The sequence below is a fragment of the Athene cunicularia genome (assembly GCF_003259725.1).
Source record: "Athene cunicularia isolate RWA chromosome 24 unlocalized genomic scaffold, athCun1 chr24_part2, whole genome shotgun sequence".
Classification (NCBI taxonomy): domain Eukaryota; kingdom Metazoa; phylum Chordata; class Aves; order Strigiformes; family Strigidae; genus Athene; species Athene cunicularia.
The window spans coordinates 134877-152681 of NW_020799133.1; the positions used below are offsets into that span (position 1 = coordinate 134877).

Sequence of the window (17805 nt, forward strand, 5' to 3'; positions counted from 1 at the left end):
CCCGGGGGTCCCGGGGTCCGGTCCCCGCCGACGGCGGTTCCCCTCGTGCTGATACACGGGAAACACTCGGAAACCGCCGCCTCGTTGCGTTGACCCGATTCCCCCTTCTCAGGTGAGGCTGGGGGGGTGTTTTGATTAAGAGGAAGAGGAGAAACTGTGGCTCCAGTGAAGAACCCCAAACGGATCTTAAACAGCCAGGCACAGGAGTGAGAAAACGGATTTCTGCGGCACGGGACACATCCTCGTCCCTGCCTGGGGATGAAGAGCTGCACGACCCCTCCACCCCCAAACCGTTAAATCACGCTTCCTGCGTTGACAGCCCTTCTCGAATACCCGTGTAACACGCTTTCCAGCGTGGACACGGGACCAAGCATCGGAATCCTCTGCCAGGTGGAAGCAACGCAAGGGGTGCGGCTGAGCAGCGTGTCTGGCAGCAGGGGCTGGCAGAGGCAGCACACCGAAACCAAGGGTGGGCCTGGCCACAGGTAACGAGGTCTGCCGGATGACGAGGTGCTTGGCCAGGACATGAACAGAGGCAGGAACAGGGGCAGAGATGGGGAAGGCTGCCAGACAGGGCGAGGAAGAGAGGAGGCCAGAGTCGTGAGGCTGAAGCAGCCCAGCTGTACCCCCACTACCTGTGGGATTTGACAACAGAGGGAGAACCCTCCTCAGAAGGGGCTTGGGGAACCTCTCCCCTCTCCTGCTGGGCCTTCCTCCCCAAATGCGACCTCTCTCCCAGTCTAAGCAAACAGGCCACCCTTGAAAACACCAAGGTGCAGTTACTTAAGGAACAAAGAAGCTAGCAAATGGCAATTCATGAAGATGTAGTATTACGATTCTTTGTCACTTTCTGTGCACGCTCTTAATCTACCAGGCCAAAGCACAATTGTCTTGGACAAAGCAAAAGGCAACAAGAAGGTGCAGGAGCCTGAAGCAGCCTCTCCTCCCTGTCTCCCAACCACAGAGCAGTCGCAATGCCAGCACGGCCTTTGCAGGAGCAGGCAGGGAAGCCCCTCAGCTACAAGGCAGAGCACAGTACGTCACACCCTGGTGCAGCTGCCCAGGCCCCCAGAGAACAGCAGACACGCAGCAGGGGAGCCACTCGGGGCGAGCGGGCAGAGTCAGGGACAGCAGGTGTCCAGGACTCCCTTTCAGAGCTGTGGGATGCAGAAAAGACCGAGCTAAAGACCACATAAGCAGAATTACTTCATCCAGTCCCTAATGGTCTTGCCATATTTCCCCAATTCCTCCCTCTAACTGCTGCTTTCATCCCTGTTACCAGAAGCCTTGCAAGCTTCCCCATCCTCTGACAGCCACAGCTCCATGTCCAAGCTGGAAAGGGGGAAAGAGACAGGGGGAAAGGGAAAAAAGAGTTTTTCCAGAAGCCAATGAAATGCAACTGTGATCAGAGTTCCCATGGTAACAGCAGGATCCAGAGGAAGAAAAGGGAATGTAAATCGGATTATCGAGGGATGAACAGGGAGGGACCAATGAACCAGTTGCATCTGCCAGCCCAGCCAGGCCACTCAAGCCACCTGCGCCACGTGCCCAAGTACCAAATCCCGTCCTCACCTTAACGCCAGCCCAGAGCGCTCCCTGTGCAGAGGCTCGCCCTGCTCTGGTGAGGCCAGATCCCCGCCGCACAACAGGGCTCATGCAGCCCCTCGAGGAAGTACGACCCCCACCACTCCCAGCCCAGAAACTTTCCCCTGAGCGGAGCAAGCTGTCTCCCTATAATTGATGCCATATATTACTACTTTGTCTGACATCTTAACCATAAATGAGGAGGAGGCTCAAAAATGCCCTGAACATAAAAAATCAAAGAGAAGTAACTCACGAGACCCAAGATTTATGCTCCTCCACCCACAGGGGAAACAAAATACTCCTCCGTGACATTCTAGCAAGGACTTGCACTTTGCAGAGTGAATACACTGAAATCAAGGCGATTTCAATAAAGCCAGGAGCAGCACAGCAGCTTGCATCAGAGGGATTTAAACCAGCACATCCAACAGCAGCAGAGCTGGTTCCAGCAGGGTCCCCAGGCCTGGGAACGACCTTCCTGGCCTGAGAAAGGACTAGAGCATTTCATCTGCTCTCTAGACTCAGGTCCCCTGCACGGCTTAGGCTGCTTGCTGCACACTCTCTCTGCTGGTGCTTCCCGGGCTGGAAAGCGTTAAGTCTCAAAAGCACCTCCTGGGGTTCTGCTACTTCTTTTCTGCTGTTTTATTTCCTCAAAGACAGAGATCAGCTGCCTGGATCCAGCTTGACCTCCCAGCAGAGCCCACAGCTGCCCCCTCAGCAGCGCAGGCTGCCTGCGTGCGCGGGGGAGCATGGGAGGGACCCTGAGATGTGCTGCTGGAGCCCTTTTGGAGACACCATGAATATTTCATAAGAGGGAGACAACGCTTTGGCAGCCTCACGCAGATGCAGGTTTGCGCTGTGCTGTCAGGGACACAAAAGGACAGGCCCCCGCTTGCTCAGCACTCTCCAGCTCCCCCGAGGAGCACCCCAAGGCTCGAGGCACCTCCTCTGCCCACCTCTGCACCCCAGGGCCCCAGTGTCAGGGGCCGCGGGTGGTGCCGGCATCCCCTGCACAAACCCACCTGACCCGGGGAGGGGTAGAGGGACAGCCGTGTCACCCCCAGGGCATCCCCAGCACCAAAACACCCTGTCAGAACACTGCACCTGCCCCAAAAGACAAGGTGCAACCAGGTGGCTGTTCTGAACGGGAGCTCAGGTTTCCAGAAAGGCAAAATATCCACCCAGAACCAGAAAAGACATCTCCATGGGGGCTGGACCGCATTTGGCACAAAGCGCACAGATGCCCTTTGATCCAGGCACTCAGTACAGCTTCCTCCATTCCAAAGGAGAGCAAGGTTTAAGATCCATGTTTTGACTCTTTGCAATATGTAGAGTGGGTCCTATATAAGAACCTCTGAAAGTCTGACACAAAAGGAGCACTTGAGTCTCCAGAAGGCAGAAAGAAAATGGACTGAACAGCACCACGCAGGGCTGCCTAAAGCGGGGATAAGCTAATCTCTGAAACTCTCAAGCATGATCGAACAGCAAAATTATCAGGGTTGCAGGACTGAAGCAATCCTGCGTAGAAGGAACGACCAGCCCTCCTGGTTCAAGCCCCCCAAAGTCCAGCCATGCAGCAGGGTTGCCAACAGGAGGAAGGGGAAAGATTTCAGCAAGGGGAGCCGGTGGAGGACCACAGCTCTGGAAGTTAATTGTTTCAAAGCTGCTACACTTTCCTTGGACATGAATTTGAGTGGGAAGTGTTTGTTACTGCCAATACATTTCCCTCATACACAGTTCTTCCACATGAGGTTGAACCGTTAAGCGTTGACAGTGCATCTGTTAAAATTGGCTCTAGAAACCAAATGTTCTTGAAAATAAAGAGAGAAACATGCTGTGCTTGCCCTTCATCTCCCAGCCATCCACTCCCAGTACCACGGAGAAAAGCCACGTGGAGCAGCCCACATGCTCACGGACGACCCAAGAGCGGCCGTGTTTCAAGCACTCCTCTGCATGAAGGGTGCAGCAGGCCCAGGGAGAAGGAGAAGCTCCCCAAGGATGGCAGGAGGCAGTGAAAGGGTGGCATGGCACCATCAGGCTCCTTTCTGCTGACAATATAAGGTTTCAAGGAAAGGTCCTGCAGAAGATCTGGGAAAAGGGCACTTCCCAGTATCTCAAATCCCTCTCACGCTTCTTTTTACAACTGCATTTCTGTCCTACTTGCCATGGCAGCTACCTCGGGCTTAGAGCAAACAGCGAGCCTGCTTCCTCAGAAAGGCCAGCAGATAGCACGAGGATCACCATGGACTCCAAGGGCTGGAAGTGGACATCCCTGCAAAGAGAGGAAGACTATCGTCCTCCGAGGTCACGAAATCTTATCTTCAGAGGAAGAAAAAAAAAAAGAAAATAGAAAGGCCAATGTAGCCTCCTCACTTGACTCCCTTTAATTAGTAACCATCTGGTTTTGAGAAGAGCTGTCAACCAATGTAGAGCATTTGGCAAGCTTCCTCAGCTGCTGCTCTCCTAACTTCAGTTCTTCTTGGAAATGCTTTAAGCCCTGAGATGCCAAAAGGAAATGAAAAGAGAAGCAAAAGAGTGAGTGAAGCAGAAGAGCAAGGATGCAGTATGATCTAGTGGACATTTCCCATTTCCACTTCCAGGTCAGGGAGCAAACGGCAAATGCTGCTGGGCGTCCGGTAGCCGGGAAACCTCCCAAACCATGTGGGAGGAACCGCAATACCTCAAGCACCATCTTTCAAACAAGCCGTTACAAATCACTCGACATTTTCTGGAAGTCAGGCTGCTCAATTCAGCATCCTGGCCAAATTTCAACTTAGGCAGTGACTTTCTGTCTTCTTAAATTCCCTCCCTCACTTTAATTCCTTCTTTGTCCCACCCACTGTGCAGCGGCAGCATGTGCCCGCAGTTACGTATGCTGCTCTGGCACAGTGTTTGCCCACCAGGACAGACAGGGAAAATCCTACAAACCAAATTCTTCGTGCTCCGTGGACAAGAGCTGTGATGCTCTTCCTTGAATCTTGCCCTGGTTTTGCCTGATGCCACACTCAGCTCAGAGGGGTTCTGCTCCTCCAAGCAAGCTGCCAGTGCAGAGGGAGCGCCTCACCTCGCCTGCAGAGTGGGCGAAAGGGCACGCGAATGGTTCTGCTGGGCATGCTCCCCGGCTGCCTCGCGCACGGAGCCGTGCACCACAGAAGCGCAGCTTCTCGGGCATGTTCTGTCAGCACAAGCCCTTTCACTCTTTTCAGGGAAGGAGCCGCCCTGGTAGCGAAGCTGGGTGGCAGGAGCCAGGCTGCAGCGTTTTTGTGAGCATGGCCTACCTCATTAACATTCAGCACATGGCTCAAGCAGCTTTTAGATTACTCCTTCCTGACTCTGGGACCTCGTGTGTGAGTCAGAGGCTTGCACATTTGCTTCCCCTGATCCCTGCAAGCCCCCAACACATGGGAAACTACATTTTGAACAGATCCCTTAATTTCTGCACACAGACAACCTTCTTCTCAGTTTTGCAAAGAAGCAGAGTCATCCTCTGCTCCCCCAAACGTGTAGAAGCCAGGGCTCCCTTTCCCTTCTCCAGACCCACGGTAACAGGGTACAGGCACAGCTGAGGGAGCGGAGGATCCCCGTGTTAAATGTAATAATGCTCCACGACAAACATGGCAGATAACGTCTCCCAGCACGTTTCCGCAGATCTGTCCTACACAGCAAAGGAGCCTGAGAACCAAACATGGGAGATCCTCCTGTTACACCTGCCCTGATGTTCTCCAGCCAATCAGAGCAGCAGAGCTGTAACCTTGTTGGCTCCTGATCACAAGAAAAAAGCAAGTGTTAAATTCCTTATTAGAGCATCTGAAACCAGCAGGGACCCACACGCCCATCGCCAACAAAACAATCTCACGTCCAGCTCTCTCAAGAGGATAACTGCCCTGGTCTGGCACCCCAGAGACTGAAAATCCCCAGCAGGGAACAGGGAGGTGCCCAGGCAGACCAGAGAGAAGCACACGTGGCTCATCAGGCCTGGACCGTCTCCCCGTGAGTCTCAACCCAACATGCGCCACAGAACCAAACACAAAAGGTCATGGATACTGTTCCTCCATTCCTCTTTTCGATTTCCCAGCCTTGGCTGGTGAGAACAAAGCTTTTCCTTTACACCACATGCTCCAAGCCATGGGACCTCAGCACAATACTTCCATCTTCCATGCTTCTTCTGCAAAGCCTTTCTTTCTTGTCTGTTAGCATTATGCAAAGTGCCCAACTGCCAATGCCAACGAGACTTCCGGCAGAAATCCATCTATTTCTCCTCTCCAGCTCTTAATTAACACGTGGACTTTAATTACATTTCCTGTTTTCATGACAAAATATGTCTCTCTCTCCTCCACCTGCCCCTCCCTGAGATCATTACAAGAGCTCTAATAATCATCATGATCATTTCTCGACCCTGAGAGCAAGGGGGGACACCTGCTCCACCTTCCCCCGTCTTCCCTAGCCCCCCAGTCGCTCATTCCTTAGTGAGCCCCATGCCCTGGTCTCATGCCAATGGCAACGGTGCAAGCACTGCCAACAGGTTGGCACAACATATTGCCAGGCCAGGATAGTGCCTGCAGGCTTTGGCTGTGGCAAAAGACATTATGGTTCATGGTGGACACAGAAACAAAGACAATTTGGGGAGGTATTAGGGATTCTCTTGTTTTCAAAGGTAAGCATGGGCCAGCCTCCTGCTGAAGAAGCTCTGTCTTTACAGATGGCACAGCAAACACTGCGAGGAAGCTCTGCAGTAACACTCAGCTATGAGCACAGACCTATGCAGTAAAAAAAACGGGAAAACTTTCTAACAAACCTCCCCATCCCCACTGAACCAGCTGCTAGAAAAGCCATCACCTTCCTAAATCACAAAGCATCCATTTCCCAGGAGAAGGTGAAAACTGATAAATTCCTCCCTATCCAGCCAGATGGGAACAAGCAAGAAGCTGCTATGATTGACTCAAGCATGAACTTCGGTGCAGTCAGGTTTTCAGGAAGCCCAGGTGTTTGTCCTAAGGTATCTCAAACCACTCCCACCCTCCTCACAGCTCTGGGAACATCACTCAGACATAGTCTGTCACAGCGGGGAGACCGAGTCCTGTGCAACCTCAACCTGGGATTCGCAAACCCCAAATCAGAATCAGCTCTCAGACCAACTATTTTATCTGAATGTTCAAATTCACCAGTCAGCTGGTGGCTTTGTCCACTCACAGAGGTGTGGGAAATGAGATTTTCCTTAGTTGTTACTTTACACCTCAGGCTTTCAGTGCTCCTCGAAGACTTAATCTCTGCCCTTCTGGCAGCAAACAGTAAGGTAATACCGAGCTGAACATCGAGATATTCTGCAGACAGACCTAAGGCAGCAAGCTGCCCACCTCTTCCACTGCCATGTTCTGAAGAATTAGCAATACCTCACAGAGCAGACATGACATCAGGCTCTGGGGACAGAGACAATAACACGAGGGAAGCATCCAGGTGATTGCAACACAAAGGAGATATAGGAAGGGCTAAGGTATGGCCCAGACAGGGTCCACAAGGCAAGACTGCATGGTCCAAGCACACAGCGAAGCACATCCACGTAACTTGGAGGGAAAGGGCTTGCAGCACATCTCCGTGCATGGGCAGCAAGCACGCCACAAGCACAGAGGGCGTCTCTGCTGCTTGCAGAGACCTAAACCCCTCCTCATAGTCCAACGATGCAAGAAAACCAAGTAGCTGCCCAAGCGAGAGAGCGTCGATAAGCACGGCAGAAGGGAGACGATGTCCCTTTAAATGTGACTAAAGTGTTGTCAATGGATCTGCCATGGTAGAGGAGTTAATCCCCCCCCAGCACCTCTCAGCCACTGTGATGGGATAATTAGATGCGAGGGCTCAGTGCAGATGATGCTCCAGTTGCTTAGCAACTAATGGTTTCCATGGAAATGGCAAAGCACAGCCTTCGCAGCAGTAAGTGAGCAGTGCAGCAGGGCAGGGAAAGATGCCTTAAACTCCTGCACTGATCCTCTCCTCCAGAATCACTCCGAGGCCTTGAGGTATCAGGGGAATGAGAAGGGGGTGCCTTAAAGATACAACGACCCTGTTTCAAGGGGCAGTAAAAAGAAAAGGGGGTTATTTTAGACTAAACTTTCAGTGACGTGGTCCTCCTGATTGCAGTGACTCTCCACTGGCAGGGTCAGCACGGCTGAATCAGAGTGGTCTTACGCAAAGGCTCACACCCTGGTACGTGGGGTGTCCTCCTGTAAGCAGCTGTTATTCTGGCATCAGTTCTCGCACCCGGGGACTGAGGAGGTGAACACACACAATCACACTAATGTATTTAGATTTTCAGCGCTGGTCACAAGAAGCCGTGTGCATGCATCCAGCCTGGCCCTGAACCAGCAAGCAAGAGGAGGTTCCCTCTCAATTCTGCAGCTCTGCAACACATATAAAAGCGACACCAGCTATAAAACATGAAGAGTCTCACCAGAATAACAGAGATCAGATTTATTAACCTTAGCCCAAGTCTGTCATCTGGTGCTTCCTTCAACACAACCAATTCCTACTGCTTTATTACTGCTGCCTCCTGCACCATGTCAGCATCCCACTGTTTCTGAGCATTGCAGCCACGACCTGCATCGCTTCTCACTAAACACTGTGAGCGCCGGCCATGCGGCTGCACTGCCGCAAGCCACGACCTTGTCATCTCAGGAGTGGAGCTGAGCAGGGACGAGCTCTGTTTGTGTTGCAATAACAGAGCTCGGGGGCATGGCACCAAGTGGGGCGGTCGAATCGGTATGAGGTGGTCTTCACCTCGCTCACTCTAGGCAGGGGTGGCCGGCGTGCAGATGACAGCCCTGTGTGTTAGAACTCTGCAAACACCTCCGGCCCTGACGGCACAGGAGGAGCTCTGGAAACTCTCATCACAAAGACAAGCCCTGCTCTCCCCCTCTGGGCCCCGCACTTGCGAGGAGAAGCGTCCCTTGCAGAGACACCAAGCAGACTGTGCCTCGGGCGCCAGCTGCAGCACACGCGCTGGCTGGTTTTCCCCTTCCCACCTGGGGGGAGACTGGCAGCACGTGCTCCACTCCTATGTGTGCCATCTCCTTTGGCAGAGAGCACGCCAAAGGGGAAGGGGGCAGACCCCTCCCTCAGGTGGCAGCTGAGTCGGGAGGTGGCACGTGCTGCTGGCAAGGGACAGCCAGGCTGGGCCCCAGGACCCCCAGGCGTGTCGGTCAAAACCGCCGACACAGCTCTGGGGGCTCCTCCCTCCCCTGGCTGCACCCGAAACCTCGCCTTCCCTATGGAAACGGGGATGCCGGCGGCGACACCCAGGAGGAACGAAGCATCCCATCAGCCAGCCTGTGCAGACGGCCGATTCAGCTGTGAGCGAGGTCTCCTCCCTGAAGCCCTGTCCTGATCCACCCAGCGTTTCAGGAAGGTACCAGAGCAGAGTCACCAAAAAAGTTGTGGAGCATTTCAGACTCTGTCCCCTATGGCTTTCAAAGGGGGAAATCAAAGGGAAGCGCCACGCTTTGTTCCGCAGGGAGCAGCACGAAAGGTGAGCAGCGGCGAGCCTGGCAGAACCAGTCACTTCAATAGTCCGCCAGCTCACCTTTGAAGTGGTTTTAAAAATCAGGAAGGAGGGGCAGAGACCTGAGTTCAGTGCTTTTACTGCAACTTCACAGAATTTGAGGACGTGGGGGGTAAGAAGCCACCATTCCCCCACCAGAAAAATTGCATATCTGTTCAGAGATAACAGAATACAGCTAATAAAAAAGGCCAGGGTGCTCAACAAGTATGTCTGTTGCGTTGTCACATCCCGGGGAGGCTACAACCAGTTACGACGGCATCAGCATCTACCTATGATGCAGAGTCACAGCAGGCGCCCGCAGGATGGGCCGGGTTCCCCGACGCAGCCCCTGCTCCAGTGCCAACAGAGCGGCTCACCTCACCAGCCACAGCCTTCTCTCTGCCTTCTGTTCCCTCTCCCCCTACCCAGACTTTCCCAGGTGCCTCCCTTTAATAGAAAAGACTGTTTTTAACCCCGGCCCACGCAATCCTGGGGTCTCTTTCTATATTATAGTGGCAGCATCAGCCACTTGCTACAGCACGGGGAGATGAAGCAATGCTAATGCGGCGGGCGCAGCACTGTGCAAGGCCAGGCCAGGCACCTGCTGTACACCCCGTACTGGGAATGTTATAATCAGACAAAGCCAATTTTAATAAAAATATATATTTTTATTTGGGTTCAATCAATTTAGGGTGGGAAGCAATAGGCAAAGCAGCGCTGGGTGCGTGGAGAGCCACAGCTCTGCCACACGCACACTGAGTTCAAAAAAGCAGCGTTTTTTATACTCGTGTCATTGTCTTTAACCAATCTCCTCCTGTCAGATAATTGTCCTGCTTTTTATCCATTGGGTCCTTTGAGATGCTTGGGTCTTTGTCCTCCTCCTGTGGGGTCTTTTGGAAGTCTTGAAGCCTTGGTCTCTTGGTGTGCTTTTCTCCTATTGGATCTTTTAAAAGCCTCATGATTCAATTTTTTTTTGGCGGGCTTTTCTTCAAGTAGCAGTTACAGGTTATCTCTAGGGGGGGGGGCAGGGGGTCTGAGAAGAGGTTACATATTAGCTCTAGGTGATGGGGTTTCCAAGAAGCGGTTTACCTATCAGCTTTAGGTGATGAGGTTTCCAAGAAGTAGTTACATTTTTCCAACCGAATGGTATACTTTATATTTTATCCATCTATATTCAAACATTCATTGTAATATAGGTTATAGTAACTGCAAATCATTTCAAAACCCACACAGGGTACCATATTCTATTTTTACAATACTTTAGACAGCAGGATAGTGTGGTTTAACATTTACAGATCATTCAAACCTATCATACCCGCCTTGCTTAACTTAGCAAATTAGTTACAATAGTTTATTACAGGAAGATGGGGAAAAGTACCAATTACTTAATGGGAATGGAAATTAATGTCTGCTCTACCACAGGAAAAACAATAAATTAAAAAAAAAATATATAAAAACCATAGTTGATTGGCATGATCAGCATCCACAAGCCCAGAGTCCCCACCAAGTGCACTGAGCTTCCTTCCATACAAACACCATCGGCTGGGCCAAGCCGAGACAAGAGACGATGCCCTCGTATGGCCACGGACAAGCAGATGTCACTCTGCACAAATTCAAAGCTTTCAGGGGCTGCGGAATACAAGAACCATGCGAGCCAGACTGGAATAACAACTCTGAGTCAGAAGCAAGTTACAGAGTTCTCCTATCTCTGGGGGAGAGAGTGAGCTTGGATCCACCATCTTTCAGAAATGGGAGCAAATCTAGTTCCTCTGTCTTGCCAAGACACCTCACACAGCACGTTCACATGAAGCCACAAGCCTGGCCGCAGACATCTACCTACACACCGCATGCACGCAGGAAATGCATGTGCAAAGGTCAGACACTCCAAGACATGACTGAGCACCTTCAGTACAACTGTTCAGAGCTGCGCTGGGTGGAGTGCTGTATCACATTATGCTCTGTCCTACCCCTCCCCTTCCCATGAGTTACTTAACAGTACCAACAGACCAGTACAACCTCCTCTAAGAGCACAGAAACCTGGGGGAAGATAGGAAAAAGGAGTCTCTAATCAGCTGCAGCTGGCTGCTGCTGGCAGCCCTAGAAGGTCTGTAGCTGTTTCGCATCTCCTTTAGAGGAGGACAGCCCCCACCTGCTGCCGGGGGCACTGGCTCTGAACCAGCTATAGGTGAATTCCATCACCACTTCCATGGCCTCCTGAGGCCGAGCCATCACTCCCCTTATCCTCTGCACAGCAGCCCTTCCCAGGGCAGCTCCTGGGAAACAGCACCAGCAACAGTGTCCTTCCCGTGGACAAGCCCATCCCCAAGTATTCTTCTGTCTTTTAGTCACATTGGTGCCTCACACACTGCCCCGCTTGCTCTTCAAAAGCCACGCCTGGCAGAAGAGCAAGCCAGGCAAAACACTTCATCCACAGGCACATTCGAGCTATTGCAGGATATCTTTTACCCCCACCCAAATACTCAAATTTGTCTAAGCTTATTAACATAACTGCATGCACTCTAGCACTCTTGTGTGAGTTTACTGTTGAAGTACTAAAAGTTATGTGGGTAGGTGAGGAGTCAGCTGAGGGTGTACGTAGATAATCACAGGCTTGAGTTACTGCGCCTCAGCTGATGCTTACAACGCTGCAGGAGAGCTTCTCTCCAGAGAGAAAGGGGAAAGCGATGCTGTGGTGCGACAGCGATATGTGGTAAATGATTAAACTAGAGGAGCTGGATTCTTTGCAACACATCCCGAATCAAATATCAGGCTCTGGTTTCAGGAAGGGAAAGGGGTTTTGACGGGGGCGTGCTCAGACTTTGTTGAGGAAACCAGCCAGTTGAGCAGCCCTGCTCACACCCGAGGAATCTGACAGGGAGCACGTCGGTCATCTGCGCTCATGACTGAGCTTTGCCACACGAGGGTGGAAAGAGCCACGCAACTGTAGTCTTTTGTATCTCGCAAAAGCAAACCATACTGGCCTGATATCTGTGGGACACCTAACAAGAGCAAACCTGCAGTGGGGAGAAGCACCTTACCCTTTTCTCCCATCACGCAGAAAAAACCCAAACAACTCAAAGCCAAACCTTTGCTGCCAGGTCACAGAATTCACTTTTAAGCCAAGGCTCTCCCAATATTGTGACATTAATGTTATGGTGCAATCTTTTCCAGCAATTCCCAAAACCAGCCTCTTTCTGTCCGTCTCCCTGCTACAGACTGGCAGCCAGTCCCTCACGGACTCCTCTGCGACGAGCATAACCCACGTCCTCCTACAAAATGGTCAACATATGTGGAGAGTCTGGAATGTAATCGCCTGCTGGTACTGAGCCAAGGCTTGGATTTTGATTTGTAGCTACTCCGTTTGCACCCGTGCCACCTACCTCCCCTGCCCCCCCGAGCAGAGGAGCGATGGTGAGCGGGTGAGCAGGATGAGGGTGTATCACATCCACCCTTTAACAGCACAAACCACATCGCTTCCTTTGTAATCCCTGGGACAGACGAGGTGGGGGCCATGTGCGAAAGATGTGGTCGAAGAAACAAAAACAGTTCAGGAAGGGGCAGAATTTAGATTGTGTCTTCAAGCTTCACAAAAAGTTTCTGAGACACACACTGTGGAGGCATGCCCAGCACCTGCTTCTCCTAGCTCCTTCCCCCTGCCTGTAGCCCCCCCCCAGTGTTTTGCCCGGGCTGATCTTGAGCAGTTTCCAGCATCAAAACCCGCTACTTCCAGGCAGGCGGGATAAGGGAACACCCCGGTACCTGCAAATGCATCCCCAGCGCTCTCCACACCCCTCATAGACCCATCCTCCTGTCAGAGACATTCAGCTTCTTGGACCAGGGAAGCCCACTGCAGAGTGTAGGTAACGCTGTGATTTTATCAAAAACAGAAAAAAAAATATGTTAGCCTAATGAACAGAGTAATGGCTCATTTATCAAGGCTCTAGCAAAGTAAGTAGGCAGAAAATGGATCCTATGTGGTACCACCTCTCTTATTCTCAATCAGCTGTTTTACTCCACCAGTATGGACCATTTACTCACTAGAAGGGCCTTTAATAGTTATTTAGAAGTGTGAAACAGAGACTGGCCTTTCACTCACCTCTGTGATAATTTTTTTAAAGAAAATATGAAATCAAGTCTCTCAGCACACAGAGCACTTCAAATTCATGGGATTCTTTGTGCCACCCTCACAGATACTGCTGCGCTCAGCACCTGGACATCGCTCTGCCATACAAAGAAAATGTACTTGAGCTTTCAAAACAAGTCATTTTGGGAAAGCCTGCACTTAAAAAATGGCCTCAAGGATTGGAATATGGCAGAGGAACTCAAACTCACCCTGATTACTGAAGACTGTCTGCCAGGTAAGGGCCTCTGGGGGATTAACTGACTTGGCTTCCTTTTAAAAAGATCCCTGACTCCTAAACTCAGGTGGAAATTGTAAAATCTGGTAAATAGTAAGCTCCAGTCTAGAAGTTAACCTAAAGCCCATTTTCTTTCACGTTTAAAAGTGATCAGATCAAATTAGAAGTGTCTGCAATTATGTGTAAGCAAGCATGCAGCCCACGGAAACCCCAAAGACGTAAGCTGACCAGGGTGTCTCTGTCCCTGCATGTCCGCCAGGCACTGACGAGACCCCGCACCATCGCATGCGGCAGTGGCACACTGACCCCCTGCACACAGGCGCTGCCAGGGGTCAGTTTGGGACCAGTACCACCTGCAGAGGCAAGTGGTGTTTCAGGGAACACCCTGGGGAAGGGGCTTGTCTTCCATGAGCCAGAACACCTGGGTCCAGACTGGAATTTTTCTCAGCTTATTTAGGAAAAGCTGACACCTGTCTCTCAAGGACAAGGATCTAATTACATGGCTGTGCCTGCAGACACACTTCTCTCCAAATGCAGCCTTTTAGGTAGATAAACTTTGGAAAGGAGGACCAAAGGGAGTAATTTTCACTCTTCTGGCTTTACAGGGGAAAGAGAAAGCAAATTTTCAGAGCTGAGCACCATTGTTCAGGCTGGCCACAGTGGTGCAAAAACACGCAGCATGCGTGCTGTACACAAAACAGGAAATAAAACACTATTTAGAGGGATGAGAAGGGAACTGGGGACATTTGCCGTGGGATCTGCATTGCATTAGAGTTGCCCCAGGCTGCTTCTGGGCAGCAGGGTCTAAGAACGGTCCTCAGGAAGGACTGGCAGGGTGATGTTTCTCCTTCTCCTTAGGACCCGGCACTCCGTCCCATCTCTGGATGTGGGTAGACCCCAGCCTGGCCTGCCCCGTCCCCGGGAGCCCTGGCACAGCCCTGGCCAGATTCGACAGCCGTGTGGCCTTGGTGGCTGGTGCCACAGAAACCTCATCCTTGAACACATCCTGGGACTACCCCGACCCGCACTGCTGCAAGGAGGATCTGCTGTCTCCCTCCAGCAAGGCTGGAAAGGTACAAAAAAATGGAACTGCTCAGGCAGCCCCAGGCATCATATGTGCTCAGCTGTCCCACAGGAACACACAAGCTGGCTCAGCAGCTCCACAAACAGCTGCCTCTCATGTTGGGAGGGGTCAGTCAGTGCACAGCGCCTGTCTGATGAACAGGCTGAGAGTACAAACTGTGGGCACGGAGGCTGAAATTCCAAGTACATCATCTTTCTATACACACTGTGCCAGACGCACCCTTCCCCCAAACAACGGAACTCATCCCTGTCCCTCGTTCCAGCCAGGGCTAATACATCCATGTCCCTTTTCTCCTTCCTCTCCCCAGCTTACAAAGAATGAAGATGCTTCACGTGTGGACATCCCAGTTCCTCAGGAGATGCTGGAAACTCATGAACTCAAGGCGATACCGAAGCCTTGGAAATCTGTACTCCTTGGACCTCAGAGGGTGAAGCTCAAGCACCCCAGGCAGATGAGCATCAGAATCAAGGGAGGCTGGCTCCGTCCCCCACTTAACTACTGCATCCTCATCACCCTCGCCCTGCGCAACAGAGTGAGCGGCAGCCTGACCACGCAGCAGATCTACCAGTTCACACGGTACCCACTCTTCTCCCAGCTCCCAGTGCATAACGGGGAAGAGGGACAACAAGGGCTACAGGAGTTTCTGACCTTCCACTGGGGAGCAGGGATGTGGCAGCCAGGACTTGCATTCAGGTCTTAGCTCTGCCTTCCCCTTAATACGCTGCTGAGAAAATGGCTTCCCCTCCTTCTCAACACTCGAACCCCCGAGTCTCGAGAGCTGGCATTTTAGTTCTGTGTTACTCCCCTTAGAAAAACGCAGTACTCAACTGTGCTGGCCATCCTCCTCCAAGGAGGACCTTCTCCTCCTTCCCTCACCTGGATATACTGCATTCTGTTATCTACCACAGCCTCCAAATGCTTCAGCTCAGGACAAATCTTTTCTCTCTGTAGGCAGCACTTCCCATTTTTTCAAGTGGCCTCAAAGGGCTGGAAAACCAGGATCCGACACAACCTGTGCATCAGCAGCTGCTTTGAGAAAACTGCTGGCTTGGTGTGCACAAGTCCTGCCTGTGAGAACTGACTCCAGAAGGACACAGAAAGTTTCGGGAGGAAGTAGAGGCCCTGCCGAAAGAGGCTCTTGACATGGTGCGCCAAAGCATGAGCAAACCAAGTACGTTTCAGAGGGCAGGAGCCCTGCAAAATGCAGAGCAAGCCAGACTTTACTGGATTCCTGTAGCAGGGGGACACAGGGCAGGCCAGTCTGCAGTCACCAGCACTGCAGGACACCAGGGCCAGATGACCCCAGACATGTAGAGATCCCTGCAGAGGTACTCCCGCAAGCAGGGCTTGCGTGCCAGACCGGCCAAGAACCCTTCTTTAATGAACCTAACCTGGCGAGACACAGCACCCAGGCCACGTTAAAACACTCTTCATCTCAGTACTGCCTTGCTCAGTGATATGATACCTACTGCCTTCATATGGATAAGGGCTGCAGCACCAGTGCCTGAGCAGCCATTATGGTCCAAATAACCACTGCACATTCTTTTCTCTCTCCTTTGCAGATCTCATGGGATCTCTGTTTGGCCTGTGATTCCCTCTGGCTCCCTGCTGCTGAAACACGTACCATGTGTCTTCAAACCAGGCATATTTCCTCAGGTGCTGCATAGGTCTCTTCCCAAGAGCTGCATATGGAAATGACGAGCATCGTGACATAAGGGCTCAAGTTTAGAAGGGGAGAAGGAGAAAGATGACCAATTTAATTTCCTTCAGTACAGCAAGTCTTGGCTCCAGCTGCAGACATCTCAAGTTGCAGAGGCATTCTGACATATGGCATCTGCTACAACTTTAACACGGTCCTCCACACAAGCCATTGTGTCTTGCAGTGTTCTTGTGGTGCAGAGGATTAAGCTGCAGCAGAATGTTGATCTGCTCCCTAACACAGGGTCTTGGCCCACAGGTCAGAGGCTCAGCAGAGAACGCGTTAGCTGGCTGAGTGAGGGGAGCCCCTAAGCATACAGATGTTATTCCAAGCTGCTGCACATGCCTGGCCAGATGTAAAACCAGCAGGCAAGGATGCACATAACTGCTGGGCAGCCTGCTTGGAATTTCTGCAATGCTCACTTGGCAGAAATCACCGAGTGCTGCAGAGTGTGGAGAGGGAGAAAGTGATCTCGGAGACACAACGATGTGACAAAAGAAGAAACCCCATCACAGCTTACTCTTGTGTTGTTGACTTGCTTCTGCAGCAAGAGGCAGGAAAATCATATCCCTGGGCCAGAATTCAGGCGGGTAGCGGGGGTCTAGTGTTCGAGAAGAGTACGTTTTTTATGCCTTCTTCCTGGGTGCTGCAGCAGCTGCCCGAGCAGAATCATGATCAGTCCAGTGATGTCCGTGATCAGCCCCGTGTGCAGGAGCCAGGGTGCCCTGTGACGGGGGACAAGCAGCACAGAGTCACGATGCGAGTTGTGGAGCTCAGTGCTGGGCTGTATCCTAGGCCTGACCCACAGGGAGAGAACCAGGGGTCAGCCCCCAACCCCACACCACAGGACAGGTTGGGCACCCAGATCAGCTCCTGTCCCCCTGCGCTCACCAGGGCATAGAACAGATGTGCTGAATGGGATTTGGTCGAGCCCAAAGGCTCCCGCTGGAACGGCTCCTCTGCCTAGTGCGTGAACCACCACACTGGGTGGGCCTGCTCGGCTGGGTGCCAATGTCACCCGAGCCTCTGCAGAGGTTGGAGGCAGACTGACGGCTGTCAGTCCCGCACAGGACAGCACAGGGGGTCTGTCTGTCTGTCTGGGCAAGAGCTGATTTAAGGTGAACGCTCTCTGAAGGCCCGGCTGCGCTGGATGGCAGCACTGAGGTAGCCTTCACGCTGCGGTGCAGACGCCCTCCTCCAACCCTGCGAGACTGGAGCATGAGCACCCTCTGCTCTTACTAAATGTTAAAAACCAAACCCAACCACTTAAGATTTTGGTAGAGCTGCGGTTGGGCAGGAAAACAAGGGCGCCAGACCAACGCTACCAGACAAGACTGTGTCAAAAAGCAGTTAGTCGGGAGGCCAGAGTGCTTCTGGGATGTACGACGTGCCTCCACAGCCTGTTTGTAACGATGAAAGTCAGAAACCAAATAAAGTTTGGGGCAGGCCGGGGGAAAACAGCGTTTGCCAGGCGCGCGTCCCCGTCTTGCACCAGGCGGCGTGAAATGGCGGCTCGCTGTGAGGAAAGGCGCGGTTCTGCCCTCAGGAAGAGCGC

At 52.1% G+C, this 17805-nt stretch overlaps 1 protein-coding gene across 1 annotated transcript in view; it reads left to right on the forward strand.

The window, feature by feature from the left end:
* Positions 1 to 17805, forward strand: part of CCDC84 (coiled-coil domain containing 84) — a 22016-nt gene that overhangs the window by 1193 nt on the left and 3018 nt on the right. The window contains exon 2 of the mRNA XM_026863844.1: positions 2425 to 2430. Within this exon, the coding sequence (XP_026719645.1) occupies positions 2425 to 2430 (6 nt within the window). The remainder of the gene's footprint in view (positions 1 to 2424; positions 2431 to 17805) is intronic.